The 25,325-nt window shown below is 41.2% G+C and overlaps 1 protein-coding gene across 2 annotated transcripts; it reads left to right on the top strand.

The window, feature by feature from the left end:
• Nucleotides 1–339: 339 nt before the first annotated feature.
• Nucleotides 340–16,976, top strand: LOC144719910 (rho GTPase-activating protein 5-like). 2 transcript variants are annotated; one of them, XM_078596234.1, is made up of 7 exons: nucleotides 340–513; nucleotides 6,923–10,690; nucleotides 11,634–11,751; nucleotides 13,199–13,276; nucleotides 13,751–13,882; nucleotides 14,033–14,138; nucleotides 14,729–16,976. In XM_078596234.1, the coding sequence occupies exons 2-7, from the start codon at nucleotides 7,112–7,114 to the stop codon at nucleotides 15,027–15,029; spliced, it is 4,314 nt and encodes a 1,437-aa protein (XP_078452360.1). In that variant the 5' UTR covers nucleotides 340–513; nucleotides 6,923–7,111; the 3' UTR covers nucleotides 15,030–16,976. The 2 variants fall into 2 exon arrangements, with proteins under 2 accessions (XP_078452360.1, XP_078452359.1); XM_078596233.1 differs by having other exon boundaries at nucleotides 340–679.
• The last annotated feature ends 8,349 nt before the right edge of the window (nucleotides 16,977–25,325 follow it).

The following is a 25,325-nucleotide window of genomic DNA, read 5'->3' as shown; positions in this document are numbered from 1 at the left end:
AGTCGTGGAGGATGTGGGGGCGGGGCGGGGCGAGGCTTTCGGTGTGGGGGGGGCAAGAGAGGGGGGGGAGGAGCTTAGCCTCGCGCATGCGCAGTGTGGCGCGAACTTCTCCCGCCATTTTGTCGGCGTGTGGGGAGGGGCCGGCGCGCGACGACGACGCCGAGAAGTGCGCGTGCGCGAGCGCGCAGAGTCCCGCCTTATTTCCGGCCCCGCCTCCCTATTACCCCGCCCATTTTGTTTCGTGCGGGTGGGGGGGGATTGGGGTGCTCCCCTCCCCCTTTCCACTGCCCCTCCCCCCCGCCTCGCCCCGCCCACCCCCTTCGCGACTCCTCCCCCTTCACTTTGGCCCCGCCCCTAAGCTCGGCGGCCGCTCTGGCGACGACGAAGAAGGCGCTGAGGGGAGGCGAGCGAAGGGCGCCTTTTGCACTTTTAAAGTCTTCTTTTTTGTTTCCGCTCAAGTCACCTAAACTCGCCGTCAGCTGCGTCGCCGACGTCTCCCGTCGCTGTGCCGAGGTAATAATAATAATGAGCTGAAGTAGTCGTATTAATTATAAGTCGGTGCTCGGCTGAGCGTCCGGGCCCGCTTCTCTCTGCTAGTGGCCTCGCCCCGCGAACTCCTCCACCACCACCGCCTCCTCCTCACCCCTCGTCGTCGTCATCCTGTTCATCCTCATCCACGGTAAATATAGAAACTTTAAAGACACAATTGTTGATGGAGGCGACGAGTCGAGAGGCGTGTGGTTGGCTCGGCGATGGCGCTCGTGTAGTTTAGTCGTAGCCGGAGCTGTTGAATGTTGAGATAAAAAGTTTGCGCAGAGGCGGAGGCGGTCACGGAGGCGGTGGTGGTTGGTGGTGGTGTTAGTCACGTTAGTGGTTGTGTTGGTGGTGGTGTTGGTGGTTGTGGTGGTGGTCAGGTTGGTGGTGGTGGTCAGTGGTGGTGGTCACGGTGGTGGTGGTGGTCACGGCGGTGGTGGTTGGTGGCGGTGGTTGGTGGTGGTCACGGTGGTGGTGGTGGTCAGTGGTGGTGGTCACGGTGGTGGTGGTTGGTGGTGGCGGTGGTTGGTGGTGGTGGTCACGGTGGTGGTGGTTGGTGGTGGCGGTGGTGGTTGGTGGCGGTGGTTGGTGGTGGTCACGGTGGTGGTTGGTGGTGGTGGTTGGTGGTGGTCATGGCGGTGGTGGTGGTCACGGCGGTGGTAGCGGTGGTGGCAGTGGTGGTGGTGGTGGTGGCGGCGGTGTCTCTCTCGTCCGCCCCTCGTCTTCTCCCCCTCCCGGTCTCCTCGCTGTCGAAGCCTTTGGCATTCACGTGTAGTCTCGTTCCTTCTTGTTTTACTTGATACTTCATTGAAGTGGTTGTTGTGTAAACGTTGCATTTTTCTGTGGAAGTGTGGGTGTGTGTGTGCGTGGTTGTGATATTTGCTCGGTTAAAGAGAATGGCTATCGTTGCGGCGATGCCCTGGAGGTTTTAATGAAAGGTCCATGCGGCAGAGTTTTCCAGTGGAAGCACAGTCGATGTAACAACATCACAGTTCCATCACAACAAGTAGTAACATCGCAGAGGCGTAGTGCTATCACCATAATGCCATCACGTTACACCACGGCAATACACTTTAACATTACACTATAACTCCAGCACATGGCAATGACAGTAAAGTCATAGTAACAGGACCGCATTATACTAAAGCAACAGTGGCATATCACTCTATACCGTCACACTATAGCGTCAATACAGTACCACCAATACTTTAACCCACGTAGTGCATTACATCGCACTATAAAATAACAATCCCACATTGTAAAGCTCCAATAGAATTTGTATCAGCACTCACGGTACCATCACAAGTGGCATGGATCCATTACGCCACAAGACGGCAGGACATCCTATACAACATTAAGCATTGTAACATGCAAGACTACACGATAATACGATAGCATCAGACTGCTCAATACCAATCTCGTGACATTGTACAGTCCGGTACCATCACATTGTAACGCACAGTTCCATCGCAGCATAACATCAAAAATACCATCGCACGAGAATACCAAAGACAAACATTCCTCGTTATAGCCTTAACAGATTGTTGGGGCAAGAGCTGTTAGCAAGCACCAGGTACAGTATTCATTTGAGGCGGAGTCGACCAATGGGGGAGGGTGGAGAGCGACCCAAGTTCGATTCGCGCTCACTAGAAAACCAGAACATCAGAATACCGACACACTTTTAACACCACAGTAACACATCACGGCACATTCACTGACTCTACAGGCCCAAATCAAGTCCACAGCTCATTTTGTTTTACCAGGTAAAAACTGAAGACCAGTACAGTCTAACGATAACATCACAATACCTCATCCCCAACACTCCTAACACGACAGTCCCTTCAGGCCCCATGACAATACTATCGCACTGATAATAAACTATAGTTTACAATGCTTTTAAAGTCCTATGCTGCACAATGTTGTCATAATGGTTGGTTAGAAACATGCGTTTTAGACTATTTGGCTGCTATAAATGTCCACATGATAAGCCACTAAGTTTAGTTATAATTTGTGGCCAGACCGCTTCTGGGCATTACCCAGGTAAAATAGAAAATAGTTATTGACCATTGCGGGTTGGTGAAGGTGGGCGAGCAGGGTACAGGACCGGTTCACGTGCCACTCGCCACCGATGTTAAGTGGCCAGGAATGGAACTACTAGGCCCTGCGTTCCACACGGCATTAGAATGTCTTGATACATCACATTTTATCGCTGCACTTTCGCGCACTATAGTTCTGCCACACTTTAACATGGCTTTGTAGTACTATAACATCACACTACAACACTATTGTATAGTCACACTGTGATCACACTCCACAGTGCTACCACACTGACATGACAATATCATTGAATGAACACCATGGTACACCCTCATATTAACACTTTTTACACCAGTGTCATCACACTATTACCTTACCACCACACTGTACGACACATTTGCCCTATAGTATTAATTACTCTCTCACTATAATTCCATAACACGAGAACACCATGATACCATCACATTTTCACACCACAGTTATAGTATCAATTCCATAACACTGACAATTACTACACTGACACCATCGTGCTCAGCACACTTTCACACCAACAGGCGAATATTGTCACCCTTTAACAATTTAGTGCCATGATAGATTACTCTACCATAATACATTTAACACTGTAAAATAACAATACGATTACACGACAGGGTGGTCCAAGTGTCTTGTGACCCCCACTTAATTGACCCCTAACATTTTTTCACTTTCCGTATTCATTTTTTGTTATGAATAACCCGTCCTTGAAAAAATAAAGTTTTATCGAATTAAATGTGGATCACAATACATCTGGCCCACCCTGTAGAATGCTTTAATACCATGACAATGTTACATCACAATACCACAATTACATTATCACAATTAACATCACTTTATTACAAAAGCCATCCCATTTACGTCACTGCAACATTGAGTACTAAAACTAAGGTAGTGTCACACGATGCAATCACTAAACCATCACACTTGGCTTCCAAAGTACTATTACACTAATATACTATTACACTGTCATTAAACTTGATCACATTATACCCTGACCCTACATCGCACCACAACATCACACTATTATACGGTGATACTGCAATATCCCACGATATCGTGACTGCCGTCACACTAATACTGCAGTATTAATGTAACAAATACAGTACACTCTCTACACCATCAGATAGCATCACACAGTACTATCACAATACGTAACAATATCTTGCTCTATTACCATAACTTATCATGCGATGTATTTACATTGTAACTCCCAAATACAATACTAACACTTCGAATACCATCGCACCAAAACCTAATCACACATTCAGATAATTTATAATAGTATCATATTATGAACCCACAATACGAATCGAAATCCATTACTAAATTACCATGACACTACTATACTATTACAAAAAAACACTTATCATATTGTAGCATACATTACCATACATCACTCCATAGCATCACACTATTACAGTGTCACTTTGCACTTCTATGGTATAGACCACGGTAGAATGACACTCAGAACCACAGTATAATTACAGTAAATATTATGATCATGCTGTCACATTGTACTGTCACAGGACTACACATACTGTCACACTATATAGAAAAAAAACATTGCACTGTGATCCCAATAGTCAAGAATCCAACGATAATATAATTGCAAAACCATTACACTGCTACTATGACAACATGGCACCATCACACTGTGACACTATCACGTTATACTGTATTTAACACACACCGTGCACTACCAAATTATTTGCACGGCACTATCGTTACTATATTCGTTACTATCACACTTAAACTAGGTCATGACTCAAGTATAGTATAGTGCTATATTTACACGCTATTACTGACACTATAATACACTGTTAAAAGTACTTGAATAATGTCATACTGAAACAAAACTATACTAATTTACTATCTGTAATGCTGTTATGCTCCAGCATAACTGACACAAGTACTTCTACTACTATTACTGAAATATCATCGCACTACTGTCATGATACTATTTCATCTCTAATAAACACCAATTACTGTATTCGTACTCTTAACGCAATGCTGTCACGATAATACAGTACAGTGTTATGCCACCTTGGTACGTATTATGTCATGGCGCTATTTGCTTCGGTATTAAACTCGCCGTGTTGTATTAATGAGCGACATTTTTTTGCGGTTCTATCGTAGTATATACTACAAGACCAAAGTTTCTTTGGAGCGCTTAAGATAGAGAGATCGTAGAATGTGTGCGCGCGCGTGTGTGTTGACCACGTTGTACTGTGAAAAGGGCCCAAGTTCACACAATCTTTCATTTTGAGGCCGGGGAATTTTTACAGCCAGTGCGTGCGTTCCTTTGGGGGTGGGGTGGAGCGTTTTAAAGTTAATCAAACGATAATTAGGATACCTGATTCACGTGGCGTACCAATTTAAGTGTTTGGTTTCCGTGGTGCTGTCGTTGATGGTTTAATTACGGTCTGTTCGACGCTGTGGAAAGTATTGTCCACACGGTATACACTCCTTTCCAGATTGTGCCCTATCATAAGGGATGCGTTGTGCCCTGCATGGTTTACATTATTGTAGTGCGTTTGGGTATCGTTAATCTTGTGTGTTGCCTTGACGTTGTCTAAGAAGGAATCTACAGGCTCACGTAGGCTCACAAGAGCGTTTGCTGATTACAAAATGTGGTCAATACTAATATCCAGTGTGTGATCATTTAAATGTGAAAACAATTTGACATTTAGCAATTTCCTATTTAACCATGTTGATGGACATAACAAGTCATGTTTGTGATGGTTCAATGATCTTGCCACGATTGAGATTTGAGTTTGTAGTGAAATGTTAGTTTTCGAATATTTTATTTTAAGTTGTAGAACAATACTATTTTGATATACAGTGTTGTATTCTTTTACATGACTTAAAATATATGACCTCAAGCAATTTTTATATGCCGTTTGCAGCTTTTGAAATGTGCATTTCCAGTTATTTACAGTACCAGTATTGGCGACGTCGTGCATGCTGTTAAACTTGTTGATCTGGTACCACATATTTTGGCATTGATCTCACAAGTACGATTAATGACTTAGAACTAACAAAAACTGTAAAAATATATATCAAATCTGGGTAGTAAAGAATTAAGCAATTTTCAGTTTCATTCAGGCACTCTTTGTCACAGAGTACATAAAAAGAACGCATATGTAAATGTACATACATTTCGTCATTTTTATATTCATCGTGCAGACTGATGGGCCATGTGCTGCTAATGCTTGCTCATTCCTGCCTCAAGATGTAGAAGTTTCACAACCCACATTATAAAGAATACACTCAGCAACTTTCTATGTTGGTCAACATAATCACTTTTAGTACTCTGATTCATGATTAGGCTTATGCAGTATAAACATAGTTATTTGTGCATAGTACTTTGTGTAGATTATATTGATTACGATTATTTCCAAAGGAAATAAACGTAGCAAATTAGCTGTGTAAGTGGTTCATAACGTGTGGATAGTGTTACGAGTAAAGTAAAGTATTTCGTGACTTTATGACATTTTTTTCTGTTGGACCTGCTTAATTTAATATTACTCATACATAAAGCTATTTTATCACAAACGAAAAAAAGGTGTAAGCTGTACATAAGATTTCAACATCATTTTGCAGCAGTAGACATAAATATGTTGCCATAGTTCCATACTACAATTTATAGACCCAGGCGAATTTTGGCTATAGCAAGCAATGCATGTGTCTGAAGGACACACAACAACACATGTTGAATGTTAAAGTGGCTTTTATATAAATGATATACAGTACCAGAACATTGGTAGTGATGTAATTTTCTTGTTCGACTTGTATACGTGATGGTAGGTTATGCACGTTTTGTTTTTTGAGTAGTTCAACTTTCTTTCTAATTTACATTTTAATAAGGATATTTAATAATAATTGCATTTCTAAGTACTGTATTGTAATTAATGTCACGGTGTGCCTAGATACTAATACAAATGATCGTAATACATGCCCTTTCTGTGGATTTGGTTAATTCCAACAAGTTGCTAAAATTGTGCAGCATGTTTGCCAAATGTGTCAATTGCGGCTTTGCTGCTATACACTGCAAAGGAACAGGTAACTATTAAGGAAAATAAAGCCACTCATTGTATTATATGTGTATTACTGTTCTAACAATTCGAGGATGTGTTAAGTAATCTTCTCAAAAGATATGAGAAATAATGAGAAATGTACGCATCATTCAATACACTGCATGAGCCAAAATGCAGACTACTAATATTACAATTGTAAGGTTTTTAATTGTTATATTCTTACTTTCCTTACAATGTAAATTGTAATGAGACTAATTTATTCATTGATGTTTCTGCAGGTTATCAACCAGGACACATGTAATCCCTGGATGGAGTCTCATCTGCAGTATCAAAGAAAACCTTTTATTTCATGCACTTAGGAGGAAAAACACTACTTCCATATTGCAGCTCAACGATCTTTCATTATACATGGAACAAGCTACATCATCCAGCACCTCTTTTCCCATCAAGATAATGGGATAACGATTATGGCTAAACACAAAGACACTCGGGTATTCAACATTAGTGTTGTTGGCCTTTCGGGTACAGAAAAAGAAAAGGGATCTGCCGGAGTTGGGAAGTCCTGCTTATGCAACCGTTTTGTTCGAACAAAGGAAGATGACTTCTATGATGTGCACACATCGTTAATTAGTCAAAGCGATTTTGGTGGTCGTGTTGTCAATAATGACCACTTTCTCTATTGGGGAGAAGTTAAAAAGTTAGATGAAGGGTGGGAATATTCATTTCGTGTCGTGGAACAGACCGAATTCATTGACGATGCCACTTTCCAGCCTCATCGAAGTACCAACTTGCAACCATATGTCAAACGTGCAGCAGCGACAAAGCTAAGTTCAGCAGAAAAGTTAATGTACATCTGCACTGACCAGCTTGGAATAGAGCAAGATTTTGAACAAAAGCAAATGCCAGATGGGAAACTCAACATTGATGGTTTCTTGCTTTGCTGCGATGTGAGCCAAGTGCAGAACAGACCAATAGATAATCAGCTGGAATTTCTTAGCAGTTTGTACAAGCAGCTAGCTAAGACAAAGAAACCAATTCTGTTGGTTGCCACTAAGTGTGACATCATGCATGATCATTGTGTCCGGGAACTGCAGGCATTTCTAACCAAGGGAAAGATCAGCATTCCTTTGATTGAAACATCGGCGAGTGAGAATGTCAATGTAGAACTGGCTTTCATTGCACTGGCACAAATAATTGACAAGTCAAGAGTGAAGCCCAAGATCATTCCCTATGCAGATGCTGCACGTCAGCAAAAGGAGATTGTTGATGCTGCCACAGAAAAATTCAAACAGCTGCTTGTTCGATGTGTGAATGACTTTCATGCTCAATGGCTTTTTGAGTCAAGGAGGATGTGTGATGTAAAGGATTACCAAAATTACATCAATCTCAAGGGTTGCAAGAATGCGAAAGACCTCTTCAAAAAACATCTTGTAAGGCTTAAAGATAATTTTGTTTTGCGAAAAAAGGCAGAATACCTCGCTAATCTGTCTAGAGATTTGGAGATCCTTGTCCCTGCTCTGGAAGAAATTGAACACCTGACTTGGGATGAAGTACAGATCCTTGTGAAAGAAAAGAAGTTGGACTTTGGAACGTACTTCATTGTGCTAAGTGAGCGATGGGAAGATAGCAAGCACATTGAGAACCAAGAGGACCTAAGGATACCATATGACTTCCTGCAGGAGAAAGAGGCAGAAACAGTTTTCAATGATCATGTTAAAAAACTTCAAGCGCTGAGGTGGAAGGCAGAAATGAAAGTTCAATTTAAAACGATTCTTGGAAAGAGCTACATTGTCGAGCCTGGAAAACCTTGGGAAGAAGTGAGTGGGCTGCTGAAAGATGAGGAACCATACCAGCATTTGTCTGATATAGACAAAATAGATATCTATGCAAAACATCAGCAAGAAATAACAGAAAAGGCAAAAGACGACTTTCTGGAGATGCTTATGGAGCATTCAGATTTGTTTGTCGACCTTGATGTCAATGCAACACCTAGCCATGAGAAAATGGCCGCAATAAATAATGAGATAAAAGAGGAGGCAAGGTATAAAGCGCTACAGAAGTTGCAGGCTGAGAGACAAGCCTTGCTGTACAAACGTATTGGATTTGTGTATCATCCAACAATTGAAACATGTCCTTGTGGTCAAACCTGCATGGATATTCAAATTCAGGAGCTGCTAGCTAAAAGGCCACCACAGCCTCTCAGCCGGCCCAAGTCTTGTTGCATTTCAGACAGCGGAAGCATGGATCGATTGAATATTGTGCTCCTAGGAAAAGGTAAATTGGCAGGTGAGCTTGCTGATGAAATAAAGGGGCAGTTGAAAGAGGATGAATATGTTTTGGATGACAAGACATACGAGTTAAGATTGAAGATGGTTGAAGGGGACATGAAAAAAGCATTGAACTCGCTGAAGACCGATGGGTTCAAACCACATGGATGTTTGTGTGTGTTCAACTCATTTGACACAATGCATTACATTGAAGACTGCTTACGACCGCAATACACCAGCAGAAAAGAAAACTCAAACCTACCAGTAGTATTGCTCATGGCAAACGAAAAGAAGCAATCCAGTGTCATGCAAAAAACATTGAAGATACAAGGAAAAGAGCTAGCAAATAAGCTGCAGTGCCCATTTGTTGACAGCCCGACAGAAGGAAATGCCTACAACTGCAAATTCCATGCACAAAACATAAAGAAAGCACTTGGCGAGTTTCTTGAAGCAAGGACAGTGCGGCCTTCTGTGATAAATCCATCTCCAAGCATTAAAGATATGTCCGAGGTTGATCTCAAAGTTGTCATGTGCGTCATGTGTGGTGATGCCATCGATCCAGCTCGTGTCCTAGCACCTTTCCTGGATTCACCATTTTGCAGCATAGGAAAAAGTGGAGAAAATCACACCATGCTGTTGGATTTGATTTTGGGGTCACAGAGAAGGCGTGTGGAGGTGACTGCAATATCTTACCACTCAGCCTTCCTACGAAGAGAAGAATTGGTTCATGGGCACATTCTTGTTTACTCTGCGAATAGAAAAGCCTCTTTAGCCATGCTGAGGGCATTCCTTTCAAATGTTCCCGATGTGATACCCATATACATACTGGCTATCACAAATACAGATTTTGACTTTTTGGATGATGTCACCAAGGAGCTGGTGATGGAAGGGGATGAAATTGCTGGAGACATAACAGCCAAATTTGAAACGGTTTCCCACTTCCAAAACCAGACAGAAATGTTTAAGCAGTTCTTTAGCTCTGTCTGCAGTCGAAAGTCACAGATTGAAGAGTCAATGACCCTGTGGGACATGAGCGAAGGAGAGCCAGTGGGTTCATCTTCTTTTGATTTGACGAGTGTGAGCTCAAGCACATTCGGATTGGCAGATGATGGTGAGACAGCCCCTGCAATCAGTGAAAGATCACATGGAAATTTTACTGAATCCCAGTCTATGCCTCACCTGAGCAAAGATCAGCTTTTTAGCAATTTTCCTGCTTTCAGCTCGCCTAGAATTGGTTATGAAGATGCAGCTGCAAAAGGCTACACAGTTGGCCCTGTTGTACCTACAAAACCAAAGCTAATGCCGAAGCCAGATCCAGTTGAACTAAACAGAAAAGTGGAAGAAATGCGCATTTCAAGGGAGATGACAAAACGACCAATGCGAAAGTCTGTTGATGACATTGATCGGGAGGACTATGCTGATCCCATTGATGCTATTAGCAAATATAGACCAGTGTCAGATTTCATTTACATACTTCCTCAGGATAACAAACAAGGCAAAACCAGAGGCCAGTTGGTTGCAAGCAGCAGCATGGATAACGGCATGGATGTTTTCCCACTGGACGGTAAAGTCACCATAGTGCGTAAGCCCGTTCCTTACAAGCAGAGGTCTGAGAGGCTTAAACCACGGCGGACTGCACCTCCAGAGGTTATCGTTTCTCCCGCAAATGGGAGTGATGAAGATCCAGATGTACAAATTCCATCAGTCCGCCATTCGCGACGATGGAACAGAATAAAGTCTGGAGACGTGGATGATAAGAGGTCGATGCGTAGAAGAAAGGTACATTTACTTAGTCAATTATAAGAAAACAGTGCAACGAGTATACGTTAATATTAATTGTATTTTTTAGTCACTGGCTTAGGTTTTGGATATTCAAAGGAAATCGAGTATGTATTTAATAATTCTCGACTGTGGTTTAAATAATTTCTTCAATTCAAGGCCAACATTTACATTTGAGAATATGTTTAAATGTGAATGTAGTGCCTCCAGTGGATGCAGTGTTTATGTGAACTCACTGCTTTCCGATGATATGCATCAAATCTCTCGCATAAGACTTGATTCATGTATTGTGAGTTTAATTATTTAATTAACCTGCAATTTTACTCGCCTATTATATGGTGTAAAAGCTATAGTAAAAGATTTAATCAGAAGAATTTCCGTTATTGAATAGCATGACACCATTGTGTTGTGCAATATTTTCTCACGTTAGAAAGCAAATGCTGAAATCTGTATGTTACGTGTTTCTTCCGAATGGATTGAGCTTCCATGATCTCAGTTGATAAATATATTTAAATTTTAGGTTGTATCTTGAGAGTCTTAAAATAGATGTGCCCAAAACTTACATTTTTTTCATGCTTCGAGCTACATTAAATGTGATTTATATTTATTCATTACACATTTGTCCATCTTTTCATTACATAACATGGTGAATACCAATTTCATATTCAAAGAATATATGTTTTACTAAAATCTAAAATGTAGTTGTAAAAACTATCCACTTAAGCACATTAGGCATTTTGTTTGAGATCGTATGACAACAAAAATCAATTCTCTATACGTAGTTTGGTGCCCTGATAAGTTTAATAATCCATTATTTTGTCGTATGCCAAAAGTAAAGCAATTGATTGCATGTCGAGTGTTTTGCATCACCTCGATGCAATAAAGCGTTATTAGTGGAAGGTTGATTACTGAATATTGACTACCAATGTTTCTTCACATGCAGACCCGCAAACCAGAAGGGAAAAACTACTTCGGACACCCACTGACTGAGGTGGCTCAGTCACCAGACAATCTTGTCCCACTCTTTGTGGAAAAATGCATTACATTCATTGAAGATAAGGGTGAGATATATTGTTTTAACCTGTGAAAGTGTGATAAGCACAATATCGTGGGATGCTGTACCTTTACATTATTCATATACTTTTATACATGTCTAGTATACTGTAGTAGTACAGTATACTTTCTTTGTAGTAGTTTGAGTAAAACATTAAGCCGGGTGAGAGCCCATTGAGACCTAGTCTCTAAAGAGAGACGAGTCGCTTAAACAATCCAGAACGGGGGATAAAAGAAGCACAAATACTGCAACGTATAATAAAAATGAGACATACTCTAAGGAAGCAAACACGGTTAATGCATATGTAACATTGAGTAATTATCAAGCGGTATAAAAGTAAAAAAATAGCACTAAATGTTCAATAGGTATAAAATACGATGAGGTAGGATTTAATGTTTCAACACTGGCATATAATGTCCAAGTGACTAGTCCAATCTTCACTTAAAACCATAGGAATAGTCTTTAAATGTAATAATGCCATCATTAATTACTTAGGGGTATCATGGCAAAAGGAACATTATCTAAATCAAGTATTTACTTTTGGGAAATATGTATTTTGAGGAATTTCTTATTGCAAAGGTTTTACTCAATATAACATATACAATATTACCAGTTTCTTGATAGAGGTCTTAAAGAAAAACTGAGACAAGTGTAGATTTCTGGTGTGGTGATAAAAACAGCCTTGTTATAAAGATCACAATGGTGGGTAGAGTGATTGTCTTTTACAAGTTGTTTCCTGAGCTCACACCATTAACTAAAGCTGTCTTTTTATAGTTTTGTGGAATTAATATTTTTATTTCTTGTGTATTAGCTTTTATTCAGTTGTCACCTTTGTCTAAATAATGATGAGATGCTCATCCTGAAAAAAGTCCTGGAACCATGAGAAAATGGTTTGAATAGTGGGACTCGGAGAGAAGGGTGCTTTAAAATCTGATACGTCTCTGCCAGCGAATTTTTAACAGGAATTTCCTGCCAGACCAGCAGAATCTCACAAATGAAACGCAAGGGCTGGGCTCAGTACTATTGTTTGCTCTAGTTAAATCCTTGTACTAAGTTTAAAATGGAAGCACTGGTCACTTTAAAACTCAACAGATTGTTTTGTTTACCATTTTGACATTGTTAGAGCACTTAATGATGATCCACCATTTTATATATACAGTATGTTCAGCAATATGTTTTTGCTTAAAAGCTGTTTTTTGCCCTTTGAATGACCTGCCACATTTTTTAAATTCATGTCACTTGTTTGTCATAAACAAAGCTGCCGGTTGTCAACTCTCTGTATATGAATGTATTTGACCAGTGTGCATTTCATTCCCAAACAACTTTCGCCTCAACTTGGTGTTTTATTGCAATAATTATATTAAACAGATATTGCAACATCATTTGAGGGCCAGGTGCTAATTGACAAAGTGTAATAAGTGACTTGTCAATTGCGGGTATCTTGTTTTTTTTAGGATTAACCATGGAAGGTGTGTACCGGGTCAGTGGGAGTAAAGTTGAGCAAGATAATCTTCAGCGGACATTTGATGCAGGTGAGCACACAAGGTGGAATTTTCCATAACGAGACGTTTTTGCCGCTAATTTAATTTTAAATAACAAAAACAATGTCAGTTTCATTTACTAAATTAACATTACCATTGATTGAAATCAACAGTGTGAAAGAGCCCCATAATCAACTTCCGAAATGTATTATTAACTTGTGTAATGCAACATATGTAACGTCATTTTTTTGAAAAGTAATTGTACAGTTGGATGCAAAGTATTGCTTGCTTTGCTACTTGTTTTTCTGTGCTTTGCCAGCAGAGGGCAACATTTTAATACGGCAGACCTGTGACTTTTGGGTCTAAATCCTTTCCCAAAATTTTCGGTTCGTTATACTAGGGCATACAATTAATAACCAAAGCATTTGGTTTTCGTGAAATATGCGGGTGCAATAAATTGTGTTTATTATTATAATGTATACAGGATTTTAATATAACCATATTTTGTTGTGTGCTTTCTTTCAGACCAGAACATCATCTTTGATAACATGGATCTCAACGTGAATGCCGTTGCAGGGGCACTAAAAGCATTCTTCAACGAGCTTCCTGGACCATTAATCCCTTACGACATACATCAGGGCATGATAGAGGCCATTAGTAAGCTTGCTTTGTGTATTGCATGTTAATGGAATATGATTGCGAACAGTAACATGCACAACTAGTGTCTGAATATTATATATAATATAATTGCTACATTAATTTAGTTGAGGAAAGTCTAAACTGAAATCTGCTCTATTTTGTTTCCAGCCATACCAGATAAAACTACAAAGCTGCTGTCGCTACGAGGGAAGCTGAAGAAATTGCCTGCGGCCAACATGGCGGTCCTCAAATACGTCGTCACACATTTGCATTCGTGAGTGAATTGAGCTCTGAGCTCAGTAAAACCTAAACTCCTCTTATGCATTTTGGGCTGCTGGCTCATAGAACATTTGTTGTAAACTGCATATGATGCAATTGACTATACTCACAACATTTAGCATTATGTAGACTTGAATTATTCCAAGGTATAAATGGGCTACTTGCTGTTAGGCCCGGGAAATGTTATGTTTGTATATTTTTTATATTTTTTACAAAAACTACAAAACCCATTAACAAAAGACTATGAAACTGGAGGCACAGCCTACCAATACTGACATTAATTTTAGTTTCATACCAGCATATACAGCATATAAGAATGTGTATATGCATACCTTACATACTTCCAGCGGTTTTTCGTGTTGTCAACATGTATATTAGTGGTTTTACTAAAATATGTATGTTCACTAGCATGTGCATATTTCTTTGTACACATTTCTTCGTACAACTGAATGACCAAATACAATTAAGGCCCTTTAATGCACTACCCTCGCGCCTTGTTTTAATGTTGAATGAATGCTTACTTCCTCCTTTCTAATTTGTAATATTCTATGTGTACCTGATCCCCATGCACTTTTTGTCTTGCAGAGTGAGCCAAAACAGTAGCTTGAACAAGATGACGAGCGAGAACCTCTCGATATGCTTCTGGCCCACGCTGATGCGGCCAGATTTCACCGTTGTGGATCCCGTTATGGCTACACGTGTGTACAAACAGATCTTGGAGACATTTATCCACCAGTGTCCTTTCATGTTCCACAACCAGGAGGAGGTGGTGGATGCACCGAGCCCAGCACCCAGTTCCCCAGCAGCCATCTCGATCACTGCGGGCAGCATGAGTGATTCACAACAAGGAGGAGACCTGATGGACAGCGAGATTATAGCGCTGTAGCTTTTGCTGATGTCAGAGGCGAATAGAGACATTGCATAAACAGCAACACTAACGAACATTGGCATAGTTTACTCTGTGACTTGCCATAATGGCCTTCCAGGATCTCCGTGAAGAAATACAGCATAGTTGCTGTTGCCACCGTGCCTGGGAAATTACCTATGGAAGCTGCAATTTTCTTAACGAGATATTGGATTCCTTGAATGCTCAACGTTTTTTTAAAATCTCATTTACGCTCACCGTTGGTAGTCTTTGGCATGGCATAGGTATATTATATACGTTCATGAAAACATGCTGAAATAAAATCAAAGGTGACGAATGGTTTTGGTTACATTAAGGTGATCCAGTTTAATGCATTGAGGGTCCCACATTAAAATAAAGCTTATTTTGTAAACTAAGAAAATTGTAAGTTGCTTACATTTTAATATTTTTTATGTATAAAATGCAGTTCATTTAAATACCACCCATGGATTTGTAATGCTGAGTTGATGTTATTTAATTTAAATGATAAAGTCTAGGGGGAAACTATACAATTTCTGTAATTATATACCCATGTCATTTCAAGGCATGGACAGTATGGTACTTGCTGGACTTAATTAGAATCGGACCGTTGTATTAACATAAATGTACTTGTACAAATGCAGGAACAATTGCGTGTATGTTCAGCCCTTTGAGTGTTGACTTGCTGGTTTGCCATGCTTTGGCCTAATGAACACTTGACATTTTTTAGTGATTGTTTGGTGAAGGTTGTTATGGTCCAGTGAATCTAATTTTTATGTTGTGGGTTATCGTGTTGTCATACTGGAATAGTTTTACTGCATTCCATATTATGCATAATATGCTTTATTTACAGGCACTACATAAATAGAAAAAGTATGTTCAGGTTGGATACAGTATATGAACACAGAGCTTGTATATAAATTCCAGATTAAAAGTGGGTTAACCGTGACCTAAAAATAATGTTTGGCAAACTGACACAACCTTAATTTTTTCACATTCTCAATGCTGTTTTGTTTACCTTGTCAGACGTATTGCTATTTAAATATATGTATGTGGGAGGATTGGGATGATTTTGATACACTAAAAAACTCGTCTGGCCTTTTGCCAGCTGAGCTGTTTAAGGGAGAAACCTTTTTTTAAGCAATTTACCCAATTGGCTGTAAAACAGCAACTGTGAAATTGGCTGAAATGCCAGTATACTTAAATCTTAATACCACAATCAGAAACACACTTAGAAAGAAAAAAGTAACTTTCACGACTGCAACCTGTGGCAGGCTAGCTCGATCAGTGTGTGGCAGGTGATGTGATCTCTTCATTTGTATGTCGAAAACTAAATTAAATGCTGCGTAAGCTGTAATCACTACACGGAATATGTTTTAAGTAAATTGTGGAAGCAGTAATTAAATATGCAAAGTAACATCGTGGGCTGCTTCAAACCATTCACCTGAAGACTGCTGTTTTCGTGGATTTTGTAATGCATCATGAAAGCTTTTATGAATTTGCGTTTTCAGGTAAGCAGTGCTGTTCATAACTTGTGGCTGTTGTATAAATAATGTTATTAAAGCAGTGCATGCTATGAATGTACTCCAACCACCTGTTAAGATGAAATAAACCACTGGGTGTAGTATATTCTACTGATAAATGAACATGTATTGTAACTGTAAAGTTCCTGTGTGATACTAAAAAATGAGATGTTTTGCAAGTGTATTATTCCTTACTGCAAATCTCTAATGGCAACCAGAGCAATATGCATTTTTTTACGTGTTATAATTAACTGGCCTGCCTTATAAAGGGACGAAAATAACAGGGAACAAAACTTGCCTTGCTGAAACCCTGCCTTAATATGCTTTTTTGTATGGCTTTGGTCTCAACTGAACTGGTTAAGTTGCAGAAAGAACCCTGTTGCTTATGTACAAATATTAAATAAATTTTACTTTCTTGATAATAAAATCTTTGTTTCGTAGTTTGCTTATCATTACAAGTCAACTTCGTCACCCCGACATCGGCTGATTAAGCCACTCAACATGCATTTCGATGTAAATTATTTGCACATCAAATTACTTCTATAAACATGCATAGTTTAATAAGTTATGTGATGCAAGTCTAATCGAGCGATATGGTGAACAGCTTGTTATCAAGTAATGTTTTTGTTCCTAGAAATAGGTCGTGACAATGACTACGCTTAAGAAATATTGTTTTTTTTAAACTAACATTTTAAAGCTGTGCAATAGTTAATCTGCTCGTTCTGTTGCTGCCCTTTGACTCTTATTCTGCATGCAAATCGAAACCGCTGCATTGTTTGTTTATTTGCTTCAATTGAAAGGGCATCGCGCGTGTTGTTTGGATCAACTAATCCAGCCCGCCCGTGTGCCATGTGCGTGTGTTGGAGCAAAACCCTTGCCATTATTCCCGACTCCGGCACGGCGCAAAACCTCAGCCATTCTTCTCCGAGAGAGAATGTGGGTCAGGTGTCTGGACCAATAGCGTCTACCGTGTGCCCCCCCGCCCACCCGCCCATGCGTCAGCTGCATGCTCCTCAAAAAAAACCAAATGCCACAGCACAAACACTGCCCGGCCCTGGGATTAAATATGCTCCGCACATCTCGTTTCCACAGCAACCAAACCATCCCCGTTTTTTCGTCTTCTCCCGTGTTGTTACCCACCATCCCTGGCTGCGGCACGATGGAGGAGGGAGGCTGAATGAGCCAATTCCGCTGCGGTGTATCAGAGACGGCGCATTTCTCTCCGGTCGTGGATGCACGCGGACAGCTCAAAGGTGCGCGCACGCGAACGCCGAGAGGGCATTTTTGGTCATTTGTGGCTCTGCGTGCGAGGTTGGTCGCACCGCGAAAATACGTGGCTGAATGTCCATGTGCATTTTGTGTGCGTGTGTGATATGCTTTTCATGGTGAATGCTGCAGGATATAAATGGGAATGCACGTCATCTACGGCTTTTGGATATAGGGTAGATTAATTTGTTGTTGCTAGATATATTTACGCGTGCGATCTTTGATGTCATGATGGACTAGTTCTTGGCATTGGATTTACATTCGGTGTTTAGAGGTGTACTGCATCTGGAAATGTGACGAGCCTTAAAATTGACGGTTGAATGTCAACTCTTGCTCAATATCTTGACAGGCACAACATTAACTTCAGGGCGTTGTGTATATATGAACGCTCCTGTGTAAAAAAATACCTGAAGTAATGACTCGGGTTAATGTAAACGTACGTTACATGTTGTTACAGCTTGACAAAAAGCTATTTGTGCTCTCAACAGCGGTCTGAGGAAATCACAGGCTGCGTTGCATATCCAATAACCTGCAATGTCAATGGGAAACATGACAATTGTACAATATATACAATAGAGGAACCTCTGAACAATGGCGTTTTTTTAAAAGCTGCTCGTTCATATATTGTCTACATGTCTTGATGCCATAATAAGCGGCATGTAAATGCTGTCAACCTTTGTGAAATGGAAGCAAATTTGGGATATGTCTCATTGCCTTCAAACGAGTAACTTGGTGAATATGCAAGACAAAAGATTAACATTAAGAGATTGTAGAGCGGTAGTGCACAAATCGTTGCCTTTTACGATCCGTGGCCATGCATGCAATGATCCGCGGAGTATAAATAGCTCGTGTGTTTGGAGTTGTGGTGGATTTGGCACATTCTTGCTTCGGGGTACAGTGTGAGTTAAGAGATTTCTCCTTTCCTGTTTAAGCCGAGCTGTGGGTGGGTTTTTTTGTTTTTCCCACACCCCCTTCTCTTCTTTCTCGAGTCTAGAAGGAGCTGCGACTTTCGTGGGCTGCCCGTGCTCTGTCCCTCATATTCTTACGTCTTTTAAGCCCAACAATAGAATGTGCAGCCAGAAAAAAAACACAATAGAGGAGGGTAAGAATAGGTTTGCCCCTTTTTCTGGCAAAGGAGGTCCCACGATGAGATGTTAAGATGTTAAAACACCAAACTGAAACCTTTTGCAAGGAATCATGTCTGCATTAACCACAGATACTTGTGGTGAAAATACAAACAAAAAACATGCTCTGACAGGATATGCATTGTCTTTGAAACTGATTGGTGCACACCAGAGACAGCTTTCTTTTGAGCCTAGTCTCAAACAGTGTTAGACCAGAGGACACCAAAAGGCGAACAGGTCGAGGAGGTTATTTGTAGGTGGATATAGCACGATGTTAGTGCTATTCATAAATTAATACATTATTCACCCACAAACCGGCCAGGTGGCTCTGCAGTAGAGTGAGCGGCCCAAATCCTGGTTGGGGGGGGGGGTTGACTCAGCCCATCATACCTCGTGGATCGATACAATTGGTACCACTTTGTGGAGAAGTCAATATTTTTTGTTCTCGAGAGATATTCACCCCCGCCATAGGAATGCGGGATTTCCACGACAGGCTCAGGGCTATAAATAGGAGATGAGCACGTCTGCCCAATGCTGGGCATTTAAACAAGAAATCACTTTTAATTGTACACGCGGTAAACCCACACAATGTGATGCACTTCACGGTACCCTCATGGTTTTGTTGTAAAAATGTTGCCTGCAACTCATTGCACTTAAAGCTGATAAGATTAGATCTGTCTAGTAGTTTAAGAAAAAAAAACATTGTCTGGAGGTTCCCGTGGGCAGAGAGCTACATGGGGCGGTTGAGTTCACAACAGGGGAACCCATGTGAATATTCATGACAGACCTTCTCACTTTACAAGCTTACACAGAGTGGATTTGTCAAAGCATTAATATAATTCCACTCCTTTGAAGAATTCCCATAATATAGATTTGTTTGTAATATTTCATTTACAACCCACACTGATTCAGAGTGGTAAGGTAAGGGTCAAACAACCCTCTCGATCAACAAGGCATGCATGGGAAGGCCTTCATCCAGCAGTGTATTGACAAATGGATTATAAATCAATGTGGATGCAAAGCTCACTTAGCAACAGTATATTGTATGCAGTGCCTCTTTCAAAATAAACCTATAGGCCCAGAACATGTAAGTAACTTGCATGTACCACCCGAAGTGGCAATTTCTTTATTTGGTACATTACAGTGGGTTACATTACAACGTTTTCAAATTACGAGGTTAGCATCTAATTTGCTTTTGTTGACCATATAACGAAAGTTATACAAGTAGATTGTCAGGAAAAAAACATGCTGTACAGTGGCATAATTGATGACTTCATTGCGAAAATGGGTATAAAAGGTGAAGAGATGAGTGGATGATTTGGTTGCATTTAGTATCATAGTGAGAAATGAGCGAGGAGAACATATTTGATAGTTTGCATCCAACGGGGACATGACAAAAATGGAGGGGTCTGGGAAATTAACCCCAATGAGCCCGAATGGGGAAATTAGAAACGAAATTGACTGTATTCCTCAGGACACCCCAGTTTATTCGAGTCATCTGTGTCATCAGCCAATTTAACACCGTAATTTATCACAGGCTGTTGTTGATACAAGTGAGATTTCCAATATCGCCAAAGAGAGAAAACAGCTAAATACAGGCAAGAACAAGACATCATAGAAAAACTAGTTCAGGAGTTTGAGACATTTAGACTGGTTTAATAGCAACGAATTCAAATGCCTCGAGAAGCAAAATGCTAATTTAAACGTATGTCGCCTCTTTTGATTAATAAAATACAGTACCATTGTACTGGAAAGTAATTGAAAGTAGGGGGGGCAAAATAAAAAAAGAGAGGAAAAGTGATCTGAGACCACAAAAAGCACGTGACAGAATCCGTGTGGTATACAAATGAATAAAAAAACACAAAAGACAACTCAGCGGAAATGAATGAGGAAAGAAATTAGAGAACATCGCACAATAACTGAAGATGTCATAGCAAGTCATGGGAGCATGAAAGCAACACATAGGAGGTTGATTATTGGTAGATTGCAGATTGTATCCGCAGAGGCCAAAATAAAAATGGAACTCATGATAGAAGGAAAAGAAATGAAAACTAGCGTCGGAAATCAGTGCAGCGTTTTAAAAGCACCCAGACTTAGATGAACTGCAGTATTCTATGGGTCTTTCAGTAAAACCACGTAGATAGAAAAATAATAAAAATATCACGACGTTTCGATCGCAACACGAGGCGACCTGTGGGTTTAGGTGACGTGAGTGTGGGTTGAGGCATGGTTAATAATTTCATTCATTAATATTTAGTGTACCTACAACAGCCCGTCATTAACGTGGGAATGGTCAGTAAGTGAACACATTGAGCTCTACGGAGGCCCGTCGTGAAGCGATTAGTCGTTTACAGGGGCGGTCGTTAAGAGGGGTTCTACTCTACACTATACACTACACTATACACTACACTATACACTACACTATACTCTACACTATACACTACACTATACACTACACTATACACTACACTACAACACTACACTACACTATACACTACACTATACACTACACTATACACTACACTATACACTACACTACTATACACTACACTATACACTACACTATACACTACACTATACACTACACTATACACTACACTATACACTACACATTGGGCTCTATGGAGGCCCATCGTGAAGCGATTAGTCGTTAACAGGAATCGTCGTTAAGAAGGGTTCTACTGTATGACTGTAATTTGAACAATTTTATACCCATTAGTGTAATATCATACGTGTATAATGTTCACATGAATTATAAAGAGCTAAATAATAGTCAAACGAGAGGACAACCAAAGGGAAGCACGATGATGATGATGGGGTGCTTTCTGAAGGTCTAGTTGAAGACTGAAAGCAACTCCAGTACCTATGTACCTGAAGAATAACGTGTCCAATTAGCATAGGTGGGACAAAGTCATTGTTATGCAAGTCCAAGTCGAGTCGCAAGTCATCAAATTCATGACTCGAGTCTGACTCGAGTCCAAGTCACATGACTCGAGTCCACATCTCATAGGTGGGACAAAGTCATTGTTATGCAAGTCCAAGTCGAGTCGCAAGTCATCAAATTCATGACTCGAGTCTGACTCGAGTCCAAGTCACATGACTCGAGTCCACACCTCTGCCAATTAGTGCGAATTTCCTGCCACGATGTAAGGATTGGGAGCATGGACAACGTGAAGCAAAAGCTGATAATTACACAACAAACATTGGGAGGGAATGCATTCTGGGAATAACACCGCGAGATAGAAAGTGCTGGAGTATAGACAGAGACATCATATTGATTATGAAGAAAAGCAGCCTTGAGCAAAGCACATCCTGAGGCCGGTTCTAGACTTTAATGCCACAGGAGGGAAGCATCTGAGAAGACCACTACTCTGGAGATACAGCGACGAGATGAGCTCGTGTATAGCAGTGACAGGCATTTAGTGGCACCACAGGTACTGAGAGATGATCACAAAGTGGGAAGGCTTTCATCCAGCAGTGAATAGACCATGGCTGCTGCTGCTGCTGCTGCTGATGATGATCATGATATTGAAAAATGTTTCATCTCAGATGGTATCAACTTCTTCTCTGAGCCCACACGAAAAAAAACAGACTGTCGACTTATTTGGCACCGGACGTTTAATGTCACCTTCCAGGGTCGTTTCAGCCGCCCTGTAATATGATCCTGTGGGCTGCGGTTATAAGTGCTCACTTGGGGAAAACAGATCACGTTTTTCCCTTCATTACCGCCACGACCCCGCCAGCAAGTAGGGATCTTGCTGGTAGGGTCGTCCACGCTGTCGATTGCGTTCCCTCCTACCCCCAGTGGCAATGTGCGTGTGTGTGCAAGTTTCTAATGGGGTCGAATGTCCGCCTATCCTCCCATGGGAGTGTCAAGAATTTAACAGCAAATATAAACGGCAGCCCATTTATCTTATTGCTTATATGTCTCCCTTTGCGTGTGAGGGTGACCCACTCAAATTAAGAGAAGGCACAAGTCGAACGGTGATGTGATGTAAGAAGAGGATAATGTGAGGCATTTTGGTTGAATACGGTAATCCAGGGCTGGTGATGTTTCAACATCAGTGATGCCATGTAAGAATTGCGCAAGGCTCGGATAATGTGAGGCCAGTCAGTGGAATACGGTAATCCAGGGTTGGTGGTATTTAAGTGTGTAAAGAAAGGTTATCATTAAGTGGTGTGCAACAGTTTCTTAAAGCGCTGTAGAATTGTATTTAGAAAAATGGCAGTGCTTGCATTGGTAACCTTCAGTACCGATAGGCCTAATACAGTACGCATACACTCATGTGGCATTAAATGTGTTTAAACTAAAGTATTACAATCCCACCCACCCAATACAATGCAGATGTTATTTTAACCATAGAATGTCTATTACATCTCTCTTTGGGTGAATTTGAGCATATAAATGGCAATTGTTATTATATTAACCGTATACTTGTGCGTAATTTGAATGTTGTTTTAGCATCACGTTTTGACCTCTGCAGATTTATTTCTGATGAAATTTCGTTGTAACTGGCAACTTTTTTTACCCGTGGCTACACACAACGGGAAGGGGAGCAGAGTCAATGATAGAATTAATTGGAAAATAAAAAAAAGAGGACATGAAATGAAAGACATGAACAAAATGTGGGAAATAAGAGGAAAAGGATGGTAGGAATTGATAAACAGGAGCAAAGGGTCAGGCAGGCGAGGGGAGGGAGGAAAAGGCGACATGAGGGCCTCGACTCTGCGCACAGCAGCGTCTGTTTTCACAGGGGGCGAAGGAGAGAGGGGAGGGAATCAGAGTGGAGGTGGCCACACACAAGCCGCGTGTTTTTTGGGAGGTTTCAGCTAATTTAGATGTACTGTATCGAGTTTGCGTCGCTATGCGTGAGAGCTGTCAATCGGTAACATCTACGTGACATCATTAAGCGAGCTATAATATCGCACACACACAAGGAACTGCAATTTTCATCTTACGTCACTTAGCGGCTGCCTTTTTGTATTAACATACAGTAGTAGTTATTTCCCATTAGACCAGGAGAGGTGAGTTTGATTCCTGGCCACTGCTAGTATCAGTGGCGAGTGACATCTGAACTGGTCCTGCGCATCCACCCATACCGACCCGCACTGGTGATGAATGGTCAAAGAACCGCATGACTGACACGGTGTGGGGAGGTCGTCATCCAGCAGTGGATTGAGACAGGGCTGTAAATTATGTTGTGATAACGAATCGATGTCTATTTACATCAGGGGTGGGGAACCTTTTATTCTGTCAAGGGCCATTTGGATATTTATAACATCATTCGCGGGCAATACAACATTATCAACTTAAAAATGTGCCCTTTATATTTGGTCAAACATTTAATTAACTCACCCGTAATGTGATGGCTGGAACTGCTTCTCTTTGGCGAGGCGTGTGATGTTAGCCGGTATTGATGATGTTGCTGCTACTCGCAACTGCTTTTCCAGGTTTGCTCCTAGATTTGTTGAATTTCGAGTCCCGCCTGCGGTTGCCTTGGCAGGGCCAGACCCAAATGATTTTGCGGGCCTTATACGGCCCGCGGGCCGGACGTTCCCCACCGCTGATTTACATGAACAAGTCTCCTCTCCGAGGCTGTATTTTTTTTTACACAGCCAGCAGCATGGGGCAGCATCGTCTGCTGTCCTTCCCTCGCACATCCCATGAGCACGGTTGACTTCGCACGGTGCGAAATAAGTTCAACACACGTGCATGGTGCAAGCGAGTGAATGCCGCACACCCACGTGCTGTGCAGCACGAGGCTGCCTCCTGTTGGCAGCACAGCCCCTGAGCCAATCCTGTGCTCTCACGCCACGGCATGCATTCCCGAGAAACGTGGGATCATTTAGACCAGTGGGTTCCCAACCTTTCTGATCTTGCGAAGCGCTGCCAACCCGCAAACAATTCTCGCAGACCAGCATGCAGTGAATAATAAAAACAGAGGCTTGTGAAGAAGAAAAATTATTATTATCTGCAGCGAATTCTTTGGTGATGCTGCGTTGGTAGTGGTGCACAAGCACAAATAACAAAAAGCACACCTCACACGTTCGTTAGTAACAATGTGCGGCCTTCATACGAAATATACATGTACACTAATTGGTGACGTTTCGGGCAATGACCCTTTTTCAAAGCAATCTAGCTCTCTGGCCTGCCGATGCGCAATGAAGGAGGGTCAATGAAGGGTTCATTTTTTCGACTGTTTAAAAATGATGTACTGACCTCTACCAATGAGACAAAATACGAATACAGTATAGTCATCTACTGTCCAACCCTTTGTAAAATCCATTGCTGGATGAAGGGCTCTCTCACCTGAGTTGGTCATGGGGCTGGTTTGACCATACCCCGCTACTTCTCTTTGACGCTGTGTATCATTGATGGATTTTTG

This window comes from Lampetra planeri, chromosome 7, assembly GCF_965212315.1.
Source record: "Lampetra planeri chromosome 7, kcLamPlan1.2.h2, whole genome shotgun sequence".
Taxonomy (NCBI): domain Eukaryota; kingdom Metazoa; phylum Chordata; class Hyperoartia; order Petromyzontiformes; family Petromyzontidae; genus Lampetra; species Lampetra planeri.
Note: the sequence above shows the minus strand (reverse complement) of the source record. Positions and strands in the feature narration are given on the sequence as shown.

Coding starts and splice junctions, on each gene's coding strand:
- LOC144719910 (XM_078596234.1), top strand. CDS start 7,112: ATGGCTAAACACAAAGACACTCGGGTATTCAACATTAGTGTTGTTGGC. Junction 10,691..11,633: donor GGTCGATGCGTAGAAGAAAG/GTACATTTACTT, acceptor CTTCACATGCAG/ACCCGCAAACCAGAAGGGAA. Junction 13,277..13,750: donor TCAGCGGACATTTGATGCAG/GTGAGCACACAA, acceptor GCTTTCTTTCAG/ACCAGAACATCATCTTTGAT.